At 44.5% G+C, this 20,398-nt stretch overlaps 1 protein-coding gene across 7 annotated transcripts in view; it reads right to left on the bottom strand.

Moving 5' to 3' along the window:
- ATG13 (autophagy related 13) overlaps nucleotides 1-20,398 on the bottom strand; it is a 66,613-nt gene that overhangs the window by 4,781 nt on the left and 41,434 nt on the right. For 3 of the 7 annotated variants that reach the window (XM_006157781.3, XM_006157780.3, XM_006157782.3), the window contains 9 exons: nucleotides 17,776-17,822; nucleotides 16,753-16,893; nucleotides 11,558-11,598; nucleotides 10,751-10,847; nucleotides 10,023-10,121; nucleotides 9,195-9,288; nucleotides 2,611-2,709; nucleotides 1,866-1,976; nucleotides 1,319-1,455 (listed from right to left, as the gene is read on the bottom strand). In XM_006157781.3, coding sequence (XP_006157843.1) covers nucleotides 1,319-1,455; nucleotides 1,866-1,976; nucleotides 2,611-2,709; nucleotides 9,195-9,288; nucleotides 10,023-10,121; nucleotides 10,751-10,847; nucleotides 11,558-11,598; nucleotides 16,753-16,893; nucleotides 17,776-17,822 — 866 coding nt within the window. The remainder of the gene's footprint in view (nucleotides 1-1,318; nucleotides 1,456-1,865; nucleotides 1,977-2,610; nucleotides 2,710-9,194; nucleotides 9,289-10,022; nucleotides 10,122-10,750; nucleotides 10,848-11,557; nucleotides 11,599-16,752; nucleotides 16,894-17,775; nucleotides 17,823-20,398) is intronic. The other 4 variants (XM_006157783.3, XM_006157784.3, XM_006157785.3 and 1 more) reach the window with 4 other exon arrangements.

The following is a 20,398-nucleotide window of genomic DNA, read 5'->3' as shown; positions in this document are numbered from 1 at the left end:
CTCTTTCCTCCCTCCCTCGCAGTACAGACTGATGCTGAGTCCTGACCAATCGGGGACTCTAAGCTGCAGAAATGGGGGGACCAGACCTGCTGACCCAGCCCTGCAAGCAGCAAGGGGTAAGAAAGTTCAGGCCAAAACAGGGCTCAAGATGGGCAAGAGGACTGCGCAGTCCATGTGGCCGCGGGCGTCTGGCCAGCAGGGAGGACAGGCCAGTGCTGAGAAAAGGCCTGGATTCTTTCATGACGTGCAATTAAGAACTCCCTACACTTTTTTTCACGGGGTCCTCTGTCTTTAGCTACTCCTGGACATGCCCCAGGAATTGAGGCTCAGCAAACTGGGGAGTAAAATGACTAACACATCTTCCTCTGATGATCTAATAGGAGGAGGGAATGAGAGAGCCAGGAATGAAACATTATTTTTCCCGATTAATGGCACCAAAACAAATCTTCTGAAACAATTCCCCTTCCATCACTACACCATGGGAATGGGAAAAAAAAAAAAAAACACAGAAACTTCTATGAGAAAGCTCATTCAGGATGTGGGAGGGCAATGTAATCTCATTATCTCTGGGGCATTCCAGACCAGAGGAAGGCAGGGCAGGTCAGGACAGCGTGCGGCTTCCCCAGGAGAGGCCGAGTGTAATGGAAAGGAGGAGAGAGGGCTCTGGAGCCAGAGTGTGTGGCCTGGCCCTGGCCTCGTCTGAGCAAGAGACCACAGGCCACTACTTAACCCCTGAAGGTCCACTTGTCTTTAACAAGGCAGTGGTGATTTCGCAGGGTGGAAACGTGAGACCGTTCCCTACCTAAGCAGTGCCTTCATACTTTGAATACTACAGGATGTATCGTTTCAGTAATGAAGGAAAAAAATTTTATTTTTTTTTTAATGAGAAAAGAAATGTTTCCAAAGGATCTCCATAACATAGCCGAAAAAGACAATTAATCCCAACTTGCAAAACCACAGACACGCAGCGTTCCCAGGCCTCAGGGCTGTACCACCCTGCTCTGGGCCTCAGCAAACACCAAAGACTGACTCCAAGGAAATAAATCTCTGGGAAAGAGAAAAACATCTGACCCCGCCTCCACTGGATGAGGGTGACAAGACTGCTGTTTCCAGTAGGGAAGCCCCGGGCCAACTCCTTACATACCAACTGCCACCAAGTGTTTGTTTGATCAGAGAACGTTAAGAATTCCACATTTAGGGCATAAAGGCCAAGCCCAAGCCAATTCTGAAAGCTACGCTTGACCAAATCAGGGCCTTTGTGTGAGGGAGCCCTGGCCCCTGCTGGCCTTGGCAGTAACAGGCCATGCAATGAACTCACCTGCTAGAAGGGGTGGCAGCACAGTGGGCCACGTCAGAAGGGGTGTGGGTGGCCAACTTCTCCTGGTCAGCCTGGGCACCGTGGGCAGGTTGGTGGGGAGCAAGGGGTACCCCGCCTTCCTTTCCAGGAACCATTAGCTTTGGGAAAAATGCAAAGAAACAGTGAATCGTGGTAGTGGGATAGGAGGGGAGCCTCGCATCCTAGCACGATGGCATCTGCTCTCAGGATTTTCCATCTCCAGCGCTGTCAGCAACTGGATGGGAGTCCCTGGATCTTTATCCCTGCTGGGACTCAAACCCATGCATGGAAGACACACACGGTAGTGACTACAGAGGAAAAGGGGAAGGGAGGGAGAAGAATGCTGGGCGAGTTTTCCTTCTGGAGTTGAACAGGCTCTGCCCTCTCAGAGTCACTTAGCCGCCCTCAGGTTATAAGAGCATTCCTTCAGAGTACTTAGAACATCTGAGTCTGAAGAGGCCCCTCCACTGCCTCAGGGGGTACGGGCAGCCGCTGGAAGTCCCAAGGCCCGCCCCATCTTTCAAGATACCTGGTGAGGGTGTGTGGCATTTAAGCCAGCAGCGAACACTACTGGATAAGCCAGGTCAGCTGATCCAACGCCCAGGACAGCAGGCTGATAGGGAAGGCGAGAGCTTGAGAGCTAAGCGAGAGAAAAACAGAGCATCCTAGAGAGACTAACGGTGGAGCTCAGCAGACAGGAGCAGACCCAGCCCACAGCCCACAGTGCAGGGGCCTGACAGGATAAGGATTAAGGACAGACCAGGCCTCGGAGGGGTTTCTTGCTCCCTCTTTCCCACAGGCTCGGCTAACTGTCTCAGTTCCAAGCCCGGCAGATCTGTGGGGCACACGCCTGGGCAGAACTTGGAGCGAGTCATCGGTTTTTCCAGTCACTCTATTTTCTCCTTTGTCCTTGGGGTCCCTTTGAAACATAAGGCCATCTTCGCTAATCACACCCTCCATCACCCCTGGGCATGGGAAGGCTCCTATTTATAGTGAAAGAAAGAATGAATACCAGACTGGAATTGTTTATTTGGAAATTCGATATAAATAACTCCATGTATTTTTCACATCAATGGTAGGAGGAGGGGCAAATGAGAACTCCTGTTTGAACAGCTGGGCAGTGGCTGTGTCCTGTTAAAAGCAATTACCAAGATCAAAATAATCCCACAGAACACTTGGGGACACTTAAGAAACTAGACCCTGCATTTTATTTACAACTTTTACATAAAAAGATGACATCTGATTGTATCCCCTTCTTCCCATTATGGACTCACTTGATGGGAAAAGGCCAGTCCTGCCATGGGGACCCTCAGGGTGTCCGTCACCACAGGAGTAGGGGTCTGAAAATGTGCCTTTGTGACAGTAAACACACACTGTGTACGGACACACATAGAGACAGGGAAAACAAGAGAAGAAAAAAGAAAAGGGACTTGAGAAAGAAGTGAAACCAACTCTGGAAGGGGCGGCACTGGTGAGACGGGAGCGAGGCGGGGGAAAGGTGCGCCGCTGTCCTCCCCAGGGACGGGGTAGAGAGCTCCCTGGTGGCAGTGTTTGTCCCAAGGGTGCCACCCGGCCTATCTCCCTGATGAGCAGCTGGAAAACAAGGCTGGCTCAAGCTGGTATGACTTGGCAAAGCAAAGCAGATAAACCCCAACCAAGCGGGTGGGGTTGGGGAGGTTAGAGAAGAGCCTCCAATGGGACGGCCTGGAGCCAGGTGTGTGGAAGATGGAGGAGGATGCCGGGCGGGCACTGTTAAACTGAAAGCCCTTCTCACGGGTCAGAAGGGGCTGGGACAGGTTAAAACAGATGACATTTTTAGCCAGAACTTGACAAAGTTTAGAGGCCCATTTCCCTCCGTCATCCTTGAGGGGTGAGCTGGTGTGCAGTGTGGTGTGTGTGTTTTATTTTTTAGACAGGCTCTTGCCACACTGCGACCCTCCTGTCAAAGCCCCCAGAGTCACTGAGACTGCAGGCTTACTCTATTACATCAGGCCTTTAGGATGGACAGGGAATCAAACCTGGGCCTCCATGTGGTACCAGCGTGCGGAGCACAGTGTCTTAGCGAGACAACCACCCCGACTGGGCCCGTGTGTGTTCTTTTAGGCCTTGATGGTCTGGGCAAACATGAGAGAGTAAAAGCTGGGCACTTTATCAAAAGGTCTATGATTTCAAAGCTAATGTGGGCATGATTCATTTATTGGCAAAACAAACATTCTATTAACACATATTACTAGACTCTAGCAAAAGCACCATCCATAGAAGCTGTTAAGGGCCAGCATGTAGCATGGTGGTAAAGGTGCTGGATCCCACATGGCTGACTCCACAGTTCAAGTCCCAGACCTTGTGGCTTGAAAAACGCACTGGTGCCTTTGCTTGTACACCCAAAATACCAAGAGAACAGAGGAGAAGGGATTGCAGTGTAGCCATCCCCCTGGAGTGTGATTTCTCCCCAACCTCCACTGAGTGTACATGCCCTATGGCAAAAATCTTAAAAAAAAAAAAACCTACTGAATGATTATGCAAGTCTTTAAACTAAAAAATAAACTACTGTAATATTATCAGTAGTGTATCAGACTGCAGAGCTGGAAGCCACATGCCCACCAGTTTGAGACCCTGGTTCTGCGGCACCTAGGATCCTAACGGATTAGAGGACTGGACAGAAGGGATCACAGTGGGGCACCCTTGTGGAAGGTGCTACTCTTTCTTCCTCTCTTCCTTGTGTGTGTATATATGCTCTATCGTGAATTTGAAAAAAAAGTATATATATTCACACATTATTTTTCAATTTAATTAATTAATTTTAATTTGAACAGAGACAGATTGAGGTGGTGTGGGGGCGGGGGCGAGTCAGAAAGCAAGCCACCAGGTCTGGGACTCGAACTGTAGTTGACCATGTGAGTGTCCAGCACCTTAACCACTACGCCACCTACTGGCCCCAAACATACACATGTATTCACAGGAATGAGGAGAACTGATAGCAAATGATGTCCTCTCTCTGCCACCCATCACAGTTGAGAAACAGTATTTCTGCACCAAACTAGACCAGCCTTGCCTAGCAGTACTGACGACAGGATCCACCTATGGAGTACAGACCACTGATAAAAACTCAGTGTGGGGACCAGCAGTTAGCGTAATGGCTATGTTGCTGGACTCCCACGTAGTGGACCACGGTTTGCGTCCTGGACCCGGTGGCTTAAAACTCATGCCGGGTGTGTGTGCATGCGTGTCCAGGATCCCGAGAGGAGAATGGAGGAGAAGGGATTGCGGTGTGGCCAACCACCCCCGGGGGTGAATTCTCGCTTTCTGTCTCTCTATCTCTGTCTGGCGAGCGCACGCGCCCTACAGCAAAAACCTCTTAAAAAACAAAAAACAAAACAAAACAAAACTCATTGTGACCCTTTTTTCCTTCAGGTTATTGCTATAGAGTACTTGTGCTCACCGCAGAGTGAAAGAAACAGAAAGAGGGGAAGTGAGCACCTCCCACCCGAGGAGGACTGACTATGCTGCAATCCCTTCTCCTCTGTTCTTTCCTTGGGATTTGGGCACACATGCACACACGTGTGCCCATTTTCAAGCTGCTGGATCTGGGACTTGAATCATGGATGGCTATGTGGGAGTCTAGCATCTCAACCATCACATCATCTGCTGGCCCCATGATCTAGTTTTAAGTTGTGATAAGACACCAATAGGCAACTGATACTATGGAAAAGATAGCCTCTTTTTTTTTTTGAAAGAGATTTTTTGTGATAGGGCAAGTGCACTCGCCAGAGAGCTAGAAAGTAAGAAATCACCCCCTGGGGGAGTGGCCATGCCGCACACAATCCCTTCTCCTCCATTCTCCTCTTGGGATTCTGGGCACGCATACATGACTGGAGAGAGTTTCAAGCCACCGGGTCTGAGACCTGAACCGAGGTCAACTACATGAGAGACCAGCAATGTAACCATTACACCATCCACTGGTCCCACGATAGCTTCATTTCCACAGGCCAATAGACTTTTTTTTTTTGGAGAGGTTTTTCTTTTTTTGCTATAGGGTGTGTGCGCTTCCCAAAAAGACAGAGAGAGACAGAGAGACAGAAAGCGAGAAATCACCCCCCGCCCCCCTGGGGAGATGGCCATACCACAATCCCTTCTGCTCCATTCTCCTCTTGGGATCTTGGGCACGCACACACACACGCCCAGTGTGAGTTTAAGCCACCAGGTCCAGGACTCAAACTGCGGTCAACTATATAGGAGTCCAGCGACATAGCCATTATACTAACTGCTGGTCCCCAGGCCAATAGATTTCTCTGTAAGCATGAAATGGAGAAACTATTGGATCTTTGGAAAAGTCATGATGTATTTTTTCTATGCAAAAATGTGTCATGACTTTTCCAGTGACCCAGTACTTAACTCCCCATTACTTTTGAGATCAAATTTCCATTATATCAGAAAAACTGATTTGTTAAGGTCCAGCTTTACCATCCCTCATATCTATTTTTTTTAGGTTTTTGTGATAGGGTGCACGCACTTGCCAGAGAGAGACAGAGAGACAGTGTAAGGGAAAGTGGGAAATCACCTCCCGGTGGGGGGGCGGGGGAAGACCATGCCACGATTCCTTCTCCTGCATTCTCCTGGGATTTGGGTCATGCATGCACATGTTCCCGGCATGAGTCTCAGCTCACCAGGTCCAGGACTTGAAGTATGGTCAACCTTGTGGGAGAGTCCAGCACCTTAATGACCACGGCACATGCAGGCTCCGTCTTTTAACTTTATTTTTATCCAGATTGTTTAAAATTTATTTTATTTATGACAGCATGTGCGCAGACATGAGAGAGAGAGACAGGAGGAGGAGAGCGAGCGAGAAGCACCCTCAGCAGGGTCTCACTACACTGTGATCTCTTCCCCTTTCCCCAGCCCTCCAGCAGCTCGGGATCCTGGCACTTGCGTGTACACTAGAGCATGTTTCCAGCAAGCTGTGGCTAGCCACATGGCATCTAGCATGGCAGTTCAATTTGCTACGAATTGTGCCACCAGGCTGGGCCACAAATTTATTTATTGTTTATAAATCCATCACTTATAAAATAAAAGCAAACTGGTTAATAAACCTAAATGTGAAATAACCACTTTCTGGGTAGCTAAAAAGTAACCTACACTCAACAAAACGCACTAGTAAGTGGGTCTTTCCCTCTGTCTGACAGTGCTGCTCTGGGTCAGTACGCATTCCAGAAGCTTCCCTCTTTTCCCAGAGGAACGCTGACACTTGGGTCTCTGTGCACTCATGGGGAAAGGGGACAATTCCCATACCCTAGAGCAGACTGGCCAGGCAATGTTAGAACAAGCTCTTTCAGCCTAAACAAAGTGGAGCAACAGGAACTACAGGCCTCTGCGGGCTCTGCATGTCGCCCACAGACATTAAGCCCTGCCGCTGGTCAGAACTGTGGCTTTAATCCAGTATCTCCCAAACAACCAGGGTGGGAAAATGTTAAAATCTATGGTAATTTAAAAAACAGAAAATTGGGGCTAGCAGTAGCAGAGTGGTTAAAGGCACTGGACTCCCACCTGGCCAACTGTGGTTTCAGCCCTAGATCTGGTGGCTTCCTTTCTCACTTTCCCTCTCTCTCTCTTTGTCTCTCTCTGGTCAAACTGGAAAATAATAATAATAATAATAATAACAGTAATAAATAAAGTTAAATAAAGTAATTCTTTAAAAAAAAAACACAAAAAAATAAAAGTTGATGAACCACTAAGTAATGTGTCAGGCCCCTCCTGCGTGATGGTGAAATGGGATAACCTGGAGTCAGTTTAAAGGAAAGCAGAACTGAGGTAGGTCTAGAAGACACCATCCAATGTGCCAGTCAAGAGGGAGGGGAATCACGGCAGAGCAGGGACCTGGAAGCGATGCAACAGAAGACGAGCGACATGGGGTAAAAGCGAGGAAAGGTGCCCTGGGGTTTGGTCAGCTGGCAAAAATGACCGGTTAGCCAAAGCAGCCTCAGCGCCATGTGTATTACGTTAGAACAGACAGGCTTCCTCTTGGGAAGCCAACCACACTGGCTGGACCCTGGGTCTCACTGACATGAGTTTATCTCTGAACACTGGTTCAAGTGGAAAAGTTAGCAGTTAAAAATGTTAGATAGAGAATGTAAATAGTCAGAAATCTGTGTCAACTATTAAGAAAAACTATACTACTGGCTTACTTTTTAAAAAATGATTTAATTCTATTTATTATTATGTTTTAATAATATAATAACACATAATAACAGAGAGAGATGCAGAGAGAGAGGGAGAGTGAGAAAGCAAGCCACATGTCTGAGACGTAAACTGCATTCAGCCTTATGGGAGTCCAGCGCCTTAACCACCACGCCACCTGCTGGCTCCATTGCTGACTTCTTACTGGCATTTTAGACTATAAAAATTATTGGCACTTTTTGGGCTCCTTCCATTAACAGAAACCAACTTACTGCTTCAAAAGAGAAGTAGCTACTAAATAAAGCAGGTGTAGGTGAGTACCTCTCTGGTGTCAGAATGCATTTAGAATTTTGTAACTAATTTTCTGGAAAACTTAATTATGTCACCAGGAAGGTAAAAACTTCATGTAATCCTAAGGGTTAAGAATGGTTATAGGGATAAGGTGGGAGGCAGCAGTAATGTAGCTGGACCCACATGGTTCAAATTCTAGCCCAGGACCTCCCTGGGCCGACCAGGTGCAAAGGCGTGCCCATGACCAGGGCTGGCTGAGAACGGGGTGGACTGCAGTGTGAAGATGCTGTTGGGAGAGCCTGTCTCTTTCTCATGGAAGAAATAAACTTAAAAGGAAAATTATGCTTAGGGCTGGCCTAGTGGCCTAGGGGTTAAGGGAGTCAGATCCTACATAGCTGAGCATACAGTATGAATCCCAGCTCTGGCAGCTTGACAAACATCCCTCTCGGGGTGTGTGTACATGTATGTCTCAAAACCTAATAGGACAGAGAAATGGATGAGTTGGGACTGCAGCATGATCACGTCCCACTGGGGGATGCTTTCTCCCTCTCCCTTTCTCGTTGGCTAACTCGCTCTGGTTGGAGCATACGCCCTCTGGCAAATGAAAAAAAATTACGCCTATAAGAAATATAAGAATGGTGACACACTTGGGGAAGCCCGTGGTGTGGTTGTTAAGGCAGCTAGATTCCACATGGCTGACTGTGCTTTCAAGTACCAGATCTGGCAGCTTGAAAAACATACCAGGTGTGTGCACATGCATGCCCAAAATCCCAAGAAGAAAACAGAAGGGATTGCGGCATGGCCATTTTCCCCGAAGGGGTGCTTTCTCACATTCCCTCTCTTTCTCTGTCTCCAGCGAGCACATGTGCCCATTGGCACATTGAAAAAAAAGAATGGTCACAAATTAAACATGAGAGAGTATCAAAAACTCATGGAAAAATAGGATAGGAATAAAAGATTTTTTCCATGCACCTTCTGAAAATGCCTCATACTATCTGCTAAATGAGAAGGCACTGTCTTGCCCCTCAAGGTAAAGGTAGCTGGATACTACATCAGCGACCATGTGGCTTATGTCCTGGACCTGGTGGCTTGAGAAACATACTGGGTATGTGTGCCTGTGTCCCCCAAATCCTGAAAGCACAGAAGAATGAAAAAAAGACTGTGGTGTGATCATGCCCCATAGGTGGGGGAACTGGGGAGGCACTTTCTCATTTTCTCTCTCTCCCTCTCTCTTTCTGTCAAAGGGTGCATGTACCTTCCGGCAAATAAATAAATAAGCAACCCACTTAAAATAATCACCATCGCCTCCAAAAAGGATTATAAATTTGGACACAATTTCATAAGTCCCATATATATCCCAAATAACTACTACCACCCTAGAGCCTGTCTCCCCTACCTGGGATGGAGGGGACGTGGAAAAAGAAGTGGTGCACACTTCCTGAGAGTCTTCCACAGATGGGTACGTTCCTCCAGTGTCTTCGCCAGCAGTTCTAAAGGAAGGGTAAAAGGAAGAATGAATGTCATGATGGTGGCAGTGCATCCCAGGAAGGACGCAATGGTTAAAGGAGGGAGGGAGTTCACAATGCAAGGGAAGTGTACTGAGTCCTCGACCGTTTCACACAGTTCCAGGAAGTAGCCTCTAGAAGTCTGACAATGTTTGGTGATTTTTTTAAGACAGTATTTTCTTAATCTGGGTCAGTAAGGGGTCCTCAAAGAATTGTCAGTAATAGAGACTCAGTAAAGCAAAAGTCTAAACCAGAAAGACAAACCTATCCAACTTCACAAGCCCATTACATAGAGGTGGTACTCTTCCTGATGCACAACTGTTTCAAACCCAGAGAATTCTCTTTTCTGGGAGCTAGGCCTGGAGAAACTTATTCTGATATATGAACTTCTAGATGATGACCTAAAATCCATTCAATTTTCCAAGGACATTGCATAAATGACTATGACCCTCGAAGTCTCAAAGTAACTTCCTCCAGAGAAAAGTCTTATTGCTACTATCAAGAAGCAAAATGTCTAGGACTTTGCTAGGACATTCTGGATACTGCAAGCCTTGGTGTACCTAACAGGTGCACTGAGAAGTGAAACTGGCCACTGGACGGCTTTCCACGCGGGGAGCTTCTCCAGCAGGGTCTGCCCACTGGTAAATGTGCACGGGGAAAGGTGCTCTATGCACCTGCACACGACGGGTGCTTTGGCCTTGCCATGGGCTATTTCTCACCTGTAATTGCAGGGGTGCATGGGAGAGGAGCTGGGATAGGGACGGTCCACAAAGTGATCAATGATAATCCCCATGATAGGTGGGGTCCTCTCAAATTGCCTGCCATGGAATAAGCAGATTACAGTATTTGTTAGAATGCCTTTCCTGGTCCCCACCCCAACCAAGGTCCTCAGAAAAACCCTCCATGTCTTTTTGTTTTTGTTTTCTTTTTAAAAAAAAATTTCTAGAGGGTGCATGTGGTCACTAGAGAAAAACAGAAAGATAGAGGATGGCGGGAGAGGGAGAAAGCACCCCGCAATGGGGAAAGGTCACACAGCAATCCCTTTTCATCCATTTCTCCATCCTTTGGGCTTGAGGCACACATACACATGTGTCTGGTGTATTTCTCAAGCTGCTGGGATCAGTATTTGAAGGTGTGCTCACCCATGTGGGGTTTGGCTCCCTTAACCCTTAGACCATGGTGCTGGTCTGAGGCACGCTCCCTTTCTAGCTGCTGGCAGGCACTACCAGACTGTAAACTCTTGCAGTTTCTAAATATAAAGCACATGCTCTACATTTTGGCAAGTCGGCTCAAACTCTGACGACTGCTCTTCCTTTCTCAATTCTATCCTCCTGAAGGGGCTTCTTTCGGCAACAGTGAAGCTTAATTGTAGGCTTCACTGGGATCTGGGCAGGGGATCAGAACTTGGGCAGGGGAGAGTTCTTTTGGATCCCTGGCTTTTCCTCACCTGGTGGACATGAATGCCAAGTTAATTCTGTAAGCACACGAAAGAGTGATGGTGCCCACAGGGGTGCCCACGGTCCCAACACGAACTGTCTGGAAGCCTAGCAGAAGAAAGGAAGCATTAGCTTTTCTGCAGAGAACACTGACTGCCTGAGCCTGGCTTTCTCTGAATCATTTAGCCTCTTAGCCATTCGGCACCCTTACGTGTAGAATCTCCATTTCATATATGTGTGTATGAAACTACAGTTCTTTCTCTTTTAATTTACTCTATATTTAAAACTGTCTTCATAGAGATAAAATAATTGTTAGTCCTAAAGCCTGAGAACTGCTAACCAACCCTACCTAGATTTGTCATGTGCCCAATGAGACGGGGGAGGAACCCTAGGAACCCATAACAAAATCACCTCAATTCATGAACACCTCCACCCAAGCTGCCCCTCCAAAACGAGGTTGAGAAAAGAGCCAGAGCCTTGCAAGTGGGCTTCCAACAGCGCTTTCCCAGTTTTCTTGGCTTTATTTCCAACTTTTCAAAACTACTTATCAGAAACATTTAACAGGCTCATTGTAAAGAGTTAAGAAAAGTGCATGATCATATAAAGAATAAGAAAGGATACTGAGTTCTTGGACCCTCTGGAGAAATTTACTGGGTCGTCCCTGGCAACTCTGTGGACCTCCTTGCATTCTCTTTTTACCCTTACTTGCATTATACAAAATGAGACTGCAAACTTCATATTATTATAGGGAGCAACCAAACGCATCTCTGAAGTCAGGAGGGCTCTAAACAAGACAAATTTTCAATCTTAACACAAACCTTCTCCTAAGCCATTCAGCTGAACTTCCCCAAAATATATTCTGCAGAGAAGAAAGAAAAAGAAATGTTATCTGATTCTTTATTCTAAAGGCCTTTATAGCCAAAACACTTAGAAATAAACCAAACAAGCCCATCTTTCCAAATGATTGTTCCTGATGAACCAATCATGCTACTATTTTATTAAACTGCAGGCATGAAGATGGGGGGGTTGCACCAAAAATATGAGGAAGATAATAATCAAGTTGTAATACTGTGAACTACATATTTGGTCTCCATCCCCATTCCCTGGCACTCAACTAAAATCCTGAGAATCTTTAAAGTAATGAAGTCTTGTTTGGTAATAAGCTAACTGGCGGCTGGCAGCTCCGAGGTAGCTTCAGGATGGGCACCGGTCACCAGGAAGACCAAGGCAGGATTAGAGGGATGGGACCTGCAGCTCCCCGCTAACTTCCAAGGAAGGGAGGGGGCTGAAGGTTAGGGTGAACACCAACGACCAGTGAAGTAGCAGTCATGCTCAGGAGGTGAAGGCTCCGGGAAAGCCCCCAGGGCCAGGGTTAAGAGAGATTTTGGGAGCTGGCCATGTGAGATTTCCTGCAGGGAGCCTGTCAGAGAGTGCAGTGGCTCTCCTCATCTGTGTACTGTGGAATGTCCTTTAAAATAACTCGGTAAACCTAAATGAAGTGTCTCCCTGAGTCCTGTGATCCGCTCTAGCAAATTAACCTAAGGAGCGGGTCATAGGAACACCGATTTATAGCTGGTCAGAAACACAGGTGACAACCTAAGGCTTATGACTGGCATCAGAACTGGGGGTCAGTGTCATGGAACTAAGCTGTCAACCTGTGGGATGTGACCCTATTTCAAAGGTAGACACTGTAGTAATTGAATTGAATTAGGAGACACCCAGCAGGTGCAAAATCTGTAAAACTGACTGGTTGGTTGTTGGCGGGGAGAAATCCCCCACACGCATCCTGGTGATCTGGGATCACAGAAGTCTTCTGTGTCGATTGCTGCTGAGCAAGAGTATAGCAGAAACATGGGGACCAGCAGGTGGCATGGTGGTTAAGGCGCTGGACACTCCCACATGCCCAACCACAGTTCAAGTCCTGGACCTGGTAGCTTGCTTTCCCTCTCCGTCTCTCTCTGGTCAAATTAAAATAAATAAATGAATAAATCAAATTTTAAAAAACAGTCTAAGAGAAATTGAGTCAGAGCTTTTTCACCCCACACACAAGTAGAAACTGCTGTTTAAACTTCTTTTCCCTGCTTCTGCAATATATTTAAAAAGTGTACCTACTGGGAAAGGCAGATTATGTAAATAAAACTGGCAGACAGATCTAGAACTACTATTAGAAGGTACAAGATTTTGACAAGTGGTCTTCGGAAATGTGGAACTCCTGTGCTGTCACAGCCTTTCCAAATCAAATGGGTTAAGAGAGTAGACAACTGGGGCCAGTGGGTGGCGTCATGATTGAGGCGCTGGATCCACATGGCGACGGCAGTCTGGGTCCGAGATGTGGCAGCTTGCTTTCTCACTTTCCCTCTCACTCTCTCTAGTGAGCATGTGTACCCTATAGCCAATTAAAAAAAAATAGTAATAATAATAAAATTAAATTTTAAAAAATAAGAAACTAAAAAAAAAGAAAGTAGAAAACCTATTCTACCATGGAATAATTAACCAAGAAAGCCTATTCTGAAAAAATAAAAGTATAACAGAGCCTTCCCATGAATCTCCCGGGGTACCCAGTCTACATTAGCAAAAAGTCTGAATTTAAAACACCTAAAATGTATTTTCATGTTTTTCTAGTAGTATTGCTAAAAATTAAGCATATAAAATAGGTTTAGTAATGAATGCTAGGACCTCACAATGTACAAAAATCTCACAATTAGATCTGATAGGGAGAAAAGGCAATGTATAGAAATATCTGAAATACATGCATGAAAGTAACAGACATAACAAAGCATGAAGTTTGAGTAGCCAAATCTTTTCTAAGGACCAGATAGGAAATATTTTATGCTTGTAAGTCTGTGGGACTACTCAGCTTTCTAGTAACTTACAAAAGGAGCCACAGACAATATGTAAATGAATAAGTGGTGACGTCCTAAACGTACTTTATTAATTAAAAATAAGCCACATGGGGACCAGCAGTTGGCGTAACGGCTGTGTCACTGGACTCCCATTTAGTTGACCGCAGTTTGAGTCCAAGACCCGGTGGCTTAAACTCACACAGGGTGCATGTGCATCTGTTCCCAAGAGAGGAGAATGGAGAAGAATCCAGCGTGGCCATCCCCCCTGGGGGGTGATTTCTCACTTTCTATCTCTCTGTCTTTCTGGTGAGTACATGTGCCCTATAGCAAAAACTTCTCAAAAAAAAAAAAAAAAAGAAAAAGAAAAAGAAAAAGCCACACTGGGGGGGCCAGCAGGTGGCATGGTGGGTAAGGATGCTGAACTCCCACATAGTTAACCATGGTTCAAGTCCCGGACCTGATGGCTTGCTTTCTCACTTTCTCTCTTACTCTTGTCAAATTAAAGTAAATAATTAAATAAAGTTAAAAAAATAATTCTTAAATAAATAAATAAGCACATAGGGCCAACAAATGGCATAATGGTTATATTGCTGGATGCTAACATAGTTGACTATGGTTTGAGTCCCAGACCCAGGGGCTAAAAAAGACTCACAATGGGTACATGTACATGCATACCCAAAATCCCAAGAGGAGAATGGAGGATGGAAGAGAAGGGATTGCGGTGTGGATATCTTCCCAAGGGGTGATTTCTTGCTTCTGTCTCTCTGTTCTCCTGTGAGCAAACATGCCCTATAGCAAAAATATCTCTAAAAACAAAAATTAATAAATAAAATAAAAATAAGCACATGATCTCCTTGCTGTTCATAGCTACTAACTAATGCAATAAAGTAATTTAAATGTGGCTGAAGGAGATCTTGCTAGGTACCCTTTAATAAATAACAATGAATAATTTAATTAGTTCACAATTCATTTGGATATTGGTGCTGTGCTTGAAATATGTTAAATGTTTTCTTGACTGTGCTTTTTTTTTTTTGCTATTGGGCATGTGCCTTTACCAGAGAGACAGGGAGAGAGGGAGAGATGCAGGAAACGATCCCTTCTCCATTGTCCTTTTGGGATTTTAGGTATGCACGCACACACACCTGGTGTGTTTTTGAAGATGCTGGGTTTGCTGGGTTGGAACTCAATCCATAGAGTCAACCCTGTGGGATCCACCTGTCTTTTTTTTTTTTTTTAAATTATTTATTGAGCTTTATTTATTCATTCATTTTAAATTTGACCAGAGACATACACACAGACGGAAAGTGAGAGAGAAAATGATAAAGCAAGCCGCCAGGTCCAGGACTTGAACCGTGGTCAGCCATGTGGGAGCTTCCAGCGCCTTAACCACCACGCCACCCGCTGGTCCACTTGGCCCACCTGTCTTAACCATCAAACCATCAGCTGCATTCCTGGCCGTGTTCTTTATGCATTCAGGTTTGTTAAGGAAAACTTTTCTTCAGAGATTGTAGATGGTAAAACTTTAATTTAGTCTTGATGTACAACGAATTCAGGATAAGTTGTTTTATAATAATGGAACTCTACAGTGACATGACCAAATCAACAGGGGTTAAAAAAAGAAGATATGGCTAGGAATAAAAAATAAAAAAGACAAGGCCATCCTTTCACGGTCTAGGGCTATTAACCTCCTAATAACAATATAAAAAGGAAAAAAAAAAAGAGCCAGTCTACTTATGAGATCACCCACCTCTCTACTGTTTAAGCCACAGTATCTGTGTCCAAAAGCATGCATACATGATAAACGGACATGAGCAATACATAATATTCCAGAAATATAGGAAAAAGGAAGGCTTAAGCCACTGATATGAAAAAGACGAGGAGCCCCAGTTATGTAAGCTGATGATTTCAGTGGAATAGAATGGCTACTTAACATAAGAACCGAAGAAAAGGGAACGTAACATAGCTAAAAGAGAGGTTAAGAGCGAAAAAGTACTCTTTCTATTATAACTGAATAAAGTCTGGAAACTTTCAAATGGATCATTCAACTCGAAATCTGGGAAGACTAAAAAGCAGACAACAAACATTTATTGAAGACTTGGTAAAATAAACATGGTTAGGGCTGCGAGATTATTGCTAAGAAAGGTGAAGTTTGAATGATAACTATTTCCAGAAGTTTCTCCTCCTTGGTCCCTCTGTCCTGCTGTACTAACCCTCCTAACAATTAGCTTATACATGTAAGCAAAAAGCTAATAAAAGGCTTCTCGCTAACGCAAAAGACAGGTGTCTGGTATGATGTGGAACCCATGGCTTTTGATGCTCTGCTCTCACCCTTCCACACCTCCACCCCACCACGCAGAGCCACCTGAACTGTGAGGACAGCTGCTCGCCCGCCCCCCACTTCTCCGCCTCGCTAGCTGTCGGACTTGCCATGAAATGCTCCTCGCACCTCCAGCCGCAACTCTCCTTACCTCATGGTCCAGCTCAAACGACACTTCCCGTGAGGGCCTGTTATTTCTCCCACCAAGAAGAACCTTTCCCGCTCCCTGTGTTCTCCAAGTACTTTTTTCCTGATACTGCTGTGCAGTTTTCAACTCCTACTTTATAGTATAACTGTGCACATATTAAACCGCTTCTGTCATTAGATGAGAAATACCTCTGGTGCAGAAGGGTGTCTGTACAGTTCTGTGTTCCTGGCACAATGTTTGCACTAAAAAGCCACTTACTAAATGTGCGGAGGTGAAATATTCTAGGAAAATACTCAAACGAACTTATAATTAGTTTTTTATGTTCACAGACAACTAAATTAAAACTTAAATTAGCAATTTGTCTGTCTAAAGGTTGTCGTTTCAAACTGGAATTAGAAGACTATAGAATCTTCCCAGGATAACTTTTTTTAAAGTCTTAAGCTCCTTCTCTGGGTGAAATATATATCAGTAGAACCTCAAAACCCAGCCCACAGCCATCATGAGTGCACAGAGACACAAGAACGAATGAACCGGTGGTTTTGGAAAGTTAGGGTTCCTAAGAGAGGCTGGAGGATGCTTGTATTAAAGCTACAGCACTAAAAGTTCAACCAACCACCTGTGCAAAACACAGTCCGAGAATACCTGAATGCCAGTCAGTCACTGCAGGCTGCCGCGTGGGCCAGGAAGAGCGCCTGTGCTGTTTACCTGTACAGTATGACATATTCATGCCCTTGTTTTCTGGAGAGTCTGTAGGCTGGGGTCACCCTAGTTATAGCCAGAAGAGACTTCAGCAGCAATGACAGTCTGTTGTACACCGTGTAGGAAACTTTGATTTCTTTATCACACCTGAGGAGTACAGACACGGTCAGCATTCTCCTGTGCGTGCTGGAGATACAACATCACATTTACTTTCTCATGCACTAGAAACAGGTGGGTGAGCATCACAAGGTATCCAACAGATATTTTTCTAGCTTTGAAGTGGTTCTCTAAGAAATAAAAAAGTCAATATTGTGATGATATAATCTGAAGGTGTAGGCATAAGTTGAATTTGCTGTCTTATGAACTGTGTAGCTCTATTTTTAAAAATCTAGAGGAAAAGTTGTTTGGTACTAAAATTTCGAGACTATAACTTGCCAATAGCTTTCTATCTAAGGAAGGTAAATAATGCCAATACCACATATATTTATCACTAAGGGTTTTTTTTTTTTTTTTTTTTTTTGGGGGGTTGATTTTTCCTCAATTTTCCTACACATTTTTCTTGAAAACTGAAGCTTCAGGCAGGAGGTAAGCTAATCGGCGTTAGAAGAAGAAAACAGGGAAGAGAAATAACATGCATTTCCAATCCATGACCAACAGTCTTTAAAAAGGAGCAGGAAGGGGAAATCTCATTAGACAGCCACAGAGAAAACAGACTGAACAGTCATGTTACATGAGCTCACAAGGGACTCAATCAGAGAACTCTCTGTACTTTGGAAAAACAACGAACCCTCTCAGCTTCCTCTACTGCTCCTCCCCCTGTGGTGTCTGAGTCTCTCTGGACTGACATTCCGTCTGAAGGTCATCTCATTGCTAGGCAGGCTGGAAGCCGAGTTGTAGCAAAGACCCACTGACTCTATAAGTGGTCAGAGTGCCCTCCGTGACTGAAGGCAAAGCCCTGCCTTTCACATGACATCATCTGCTCTATCCTCAGCTACCACAACTGAGTATCGAAAGGCAGAAAGTACTTACTTTTCATTCATTTCAAGACACCAAATTTCCAGCTCCATGGAATCTCCCTATAGAGATGAGACCATTATAAAATATTTCAATTTTACAATTACTTTATTTTTTACTCTGAAGCCCTAACACAGTCAATATATAAATAATGGAAGGTATAGATAAAGTATAGATAAGCAAAAAAAAAAAAAAAACACCCCCCCCCCAGCCACTTTTCTAAATGAAAGTGAAGTCATGGAGAACCAATGGATGGTGTAATCGCTAGACTCCCATGTGGTTGACTGCGGTTTGAGGCCTGGACTCTGGCTTGAAACTAATGCCAGGTGCATGGGTATGCGTGCCCAGGATCTGGAGGGGAGAATGGAAGAGAAGGGATTACAGAATGGCTGGGGGGTGATTTTACTTTCTGTCTCTGTCTCTCCAGCAAATGCATGCACTCTATAGCAAAAATATCTTAAAAAATAACAAAAACTAAAACCAAACTATGTATACTATGTTTTCAATTTTATGGCCATGCCACAATCCCTTCTTCATCCTTCTCTTGGGATTCTGGGCATGTATGCACACATGCCTGGAGTATTTTCCAAGTCACCAGGTTGAGAACTCGAATTATCTTAACCACTATGCTACCTGGCTGGCCCTTTTTTTTGAGAGAATTTTGCTATTGGGTGCGTGTGCTCACTGGAGAGACAGACAGAAAGTGAGAAATCACCTCCCAGGGGGGATGGCCACACCACAATCCCTTCTCCTCCATTCTCCTCTCGAGACGTTGGGGATGCACGCACACATGCCCAGCATGAGTTTTAAGTTGCCAGGTCCAGGACTCAGATCGTGGTTGACTACATGGGAGTCCAGTGACACAGCCATTATGCCATCTATCAGACCCTACATTGTTTTTAATGATTGAGTGGTATCCTATTCCAGTTGTTTTTCCGACCAGTCCTCCTAGTCTTGGACATACTAGTTGTTTCTAATTTTTCACTACAACAAATAACACTGTGATAAATAGCCTCACTGAGACTAACTTGTATATGTCTGCAATTTCTTTTTCTCAGGTATATATTGATATCTTAGTTATCATTTGGTTGGGATTAACTGTGCATCAGCCAGCACATTTAATGCTTTATAGTAATTTATTTTTTCTAGAGAAAGGGTCTGGCTATGTTACCCAGACCCAGTTATACAGTATTCTTTTATACAATAAATAAAATAATCTTTTTGTTGAAGTCATGTTATTTGAATAATTTTCATTCCAAAAATACCATTTAAGTACAAATTGAAGCAATGTGGATTTCCATGATGGTTTATAACATAGCAGAGCAAGTTATTTCATACAAATTAACTTTAAAAAATTATTGGGGGACCAGCAGGTAGGGTGGTGGTTAAGGTGCTGGACACTCCCATATGGCCGACTACAGTTTGAGTCCCAGACCTGGCGGCTTCCTTTCTCCCTTTCCCTCTCGCTCTCTCTCTCTCTGTGTCTCTTTCTGGTCAAATTAAAATAAATGAATAAATAAAGTTAAATAAATAATAATTTTAAAAATTTATTTTATTTAACTTTATTTATTCATTTTCATTTGACCAGAGGGGGGGAAGAAGGGGATAAAGTGAGAAAGCAAGCTGCCAGGTCCAGGACTCAAACCGTGGTCAGCCAAGTGAGAGTCCAGCACCCAGACTCCCAATCACCCTGCCTTAACCTCCCAAGTAGTTGAGACAATAGGAATGTTCCACCATGCCTGAAACTCAATTTATTCAAGAAAATTTCCAAAATTATCAATTTTCAAGGGGCCACCAGGAGGTGTACTGGTTAAAGTGCTGGACTCCCACAGGGCTGACAGTGGTTCAAGTACCAGACCCAGCAGCTCGAAAATCACACTGGGCACATGTGCATGTGTGCCCAAAATCCCAGGAGGAGAATGGAAGAGAAGGAACTGCAGTGGGCCCATCTTTTCTGCCGGGCGATTTCCACTTTCCCTCTCATTCTCTCTCTCTTTGGTGAGGACACATACCCTATGGCAAAAACCTTAAAAAAAAATTGCTAGATCAAGCTGTATACATGATTGGCCCAGCCACTGGGACACAGTGGAACCGGAACTACCCTGCAGTGCTGGAAGCCACATGGCAACTGCAGCTGGATCGTGGGATAGCCTGAAAAACATACCAGGCCTGGGATAAGGAGGAGCTAGGGTTTGGGGATGAAGATCAGGGTGCTTTCTCTCTCTTTCAAGACTTCTGATACATTTTCCCAAACTGCCCTTCAAAAAGACTGATGCCCTTCTTTTCTTTGTTTCTTTGTTTCTTTTTAAAGTACAAATCTAAGCAAGGTAATACCTTTAACTAAGTTACAAAACTTTGGCAAATCAATACAGTACTCTTTTTTTAAAAGAATTATTTTATCTAGAACCGCAGTCGACTACATGGGAGTCCACTGACATAGCCATTACGCCAACTGCTGGTCCCCCCATATAGTATTCTTTTATACAATAAATAATATTTTTGTTGAAGGCATGTTATTTGAATAATTTTCATTCCAAAAATACCATTTAAGTACAAATTGAAGCAATGTGGATTTCCATGATGGTTTATAACATAGCAGAGCAAGTTATTTCATACAAATTAACTTTAAAAAATTATT

Source organism: Tupaia chinensis, unplaced genomic scaffold (genome assembly GCF_000334495.1).
Source record: "Tupaia chinensis unplaced genomic scaffold, TupChi_1.0 Scaffold000561_1, whole genome shotgun sequence".
NCBI lineage: Eukaryota > Metazoa > Chordata > Mammalia > Scandentia > Tupaiidae > Tupaia > Tupaia belangeri.
This window is presented reverse-complemented; position numbering and strand designations above follow the sequence as displayed.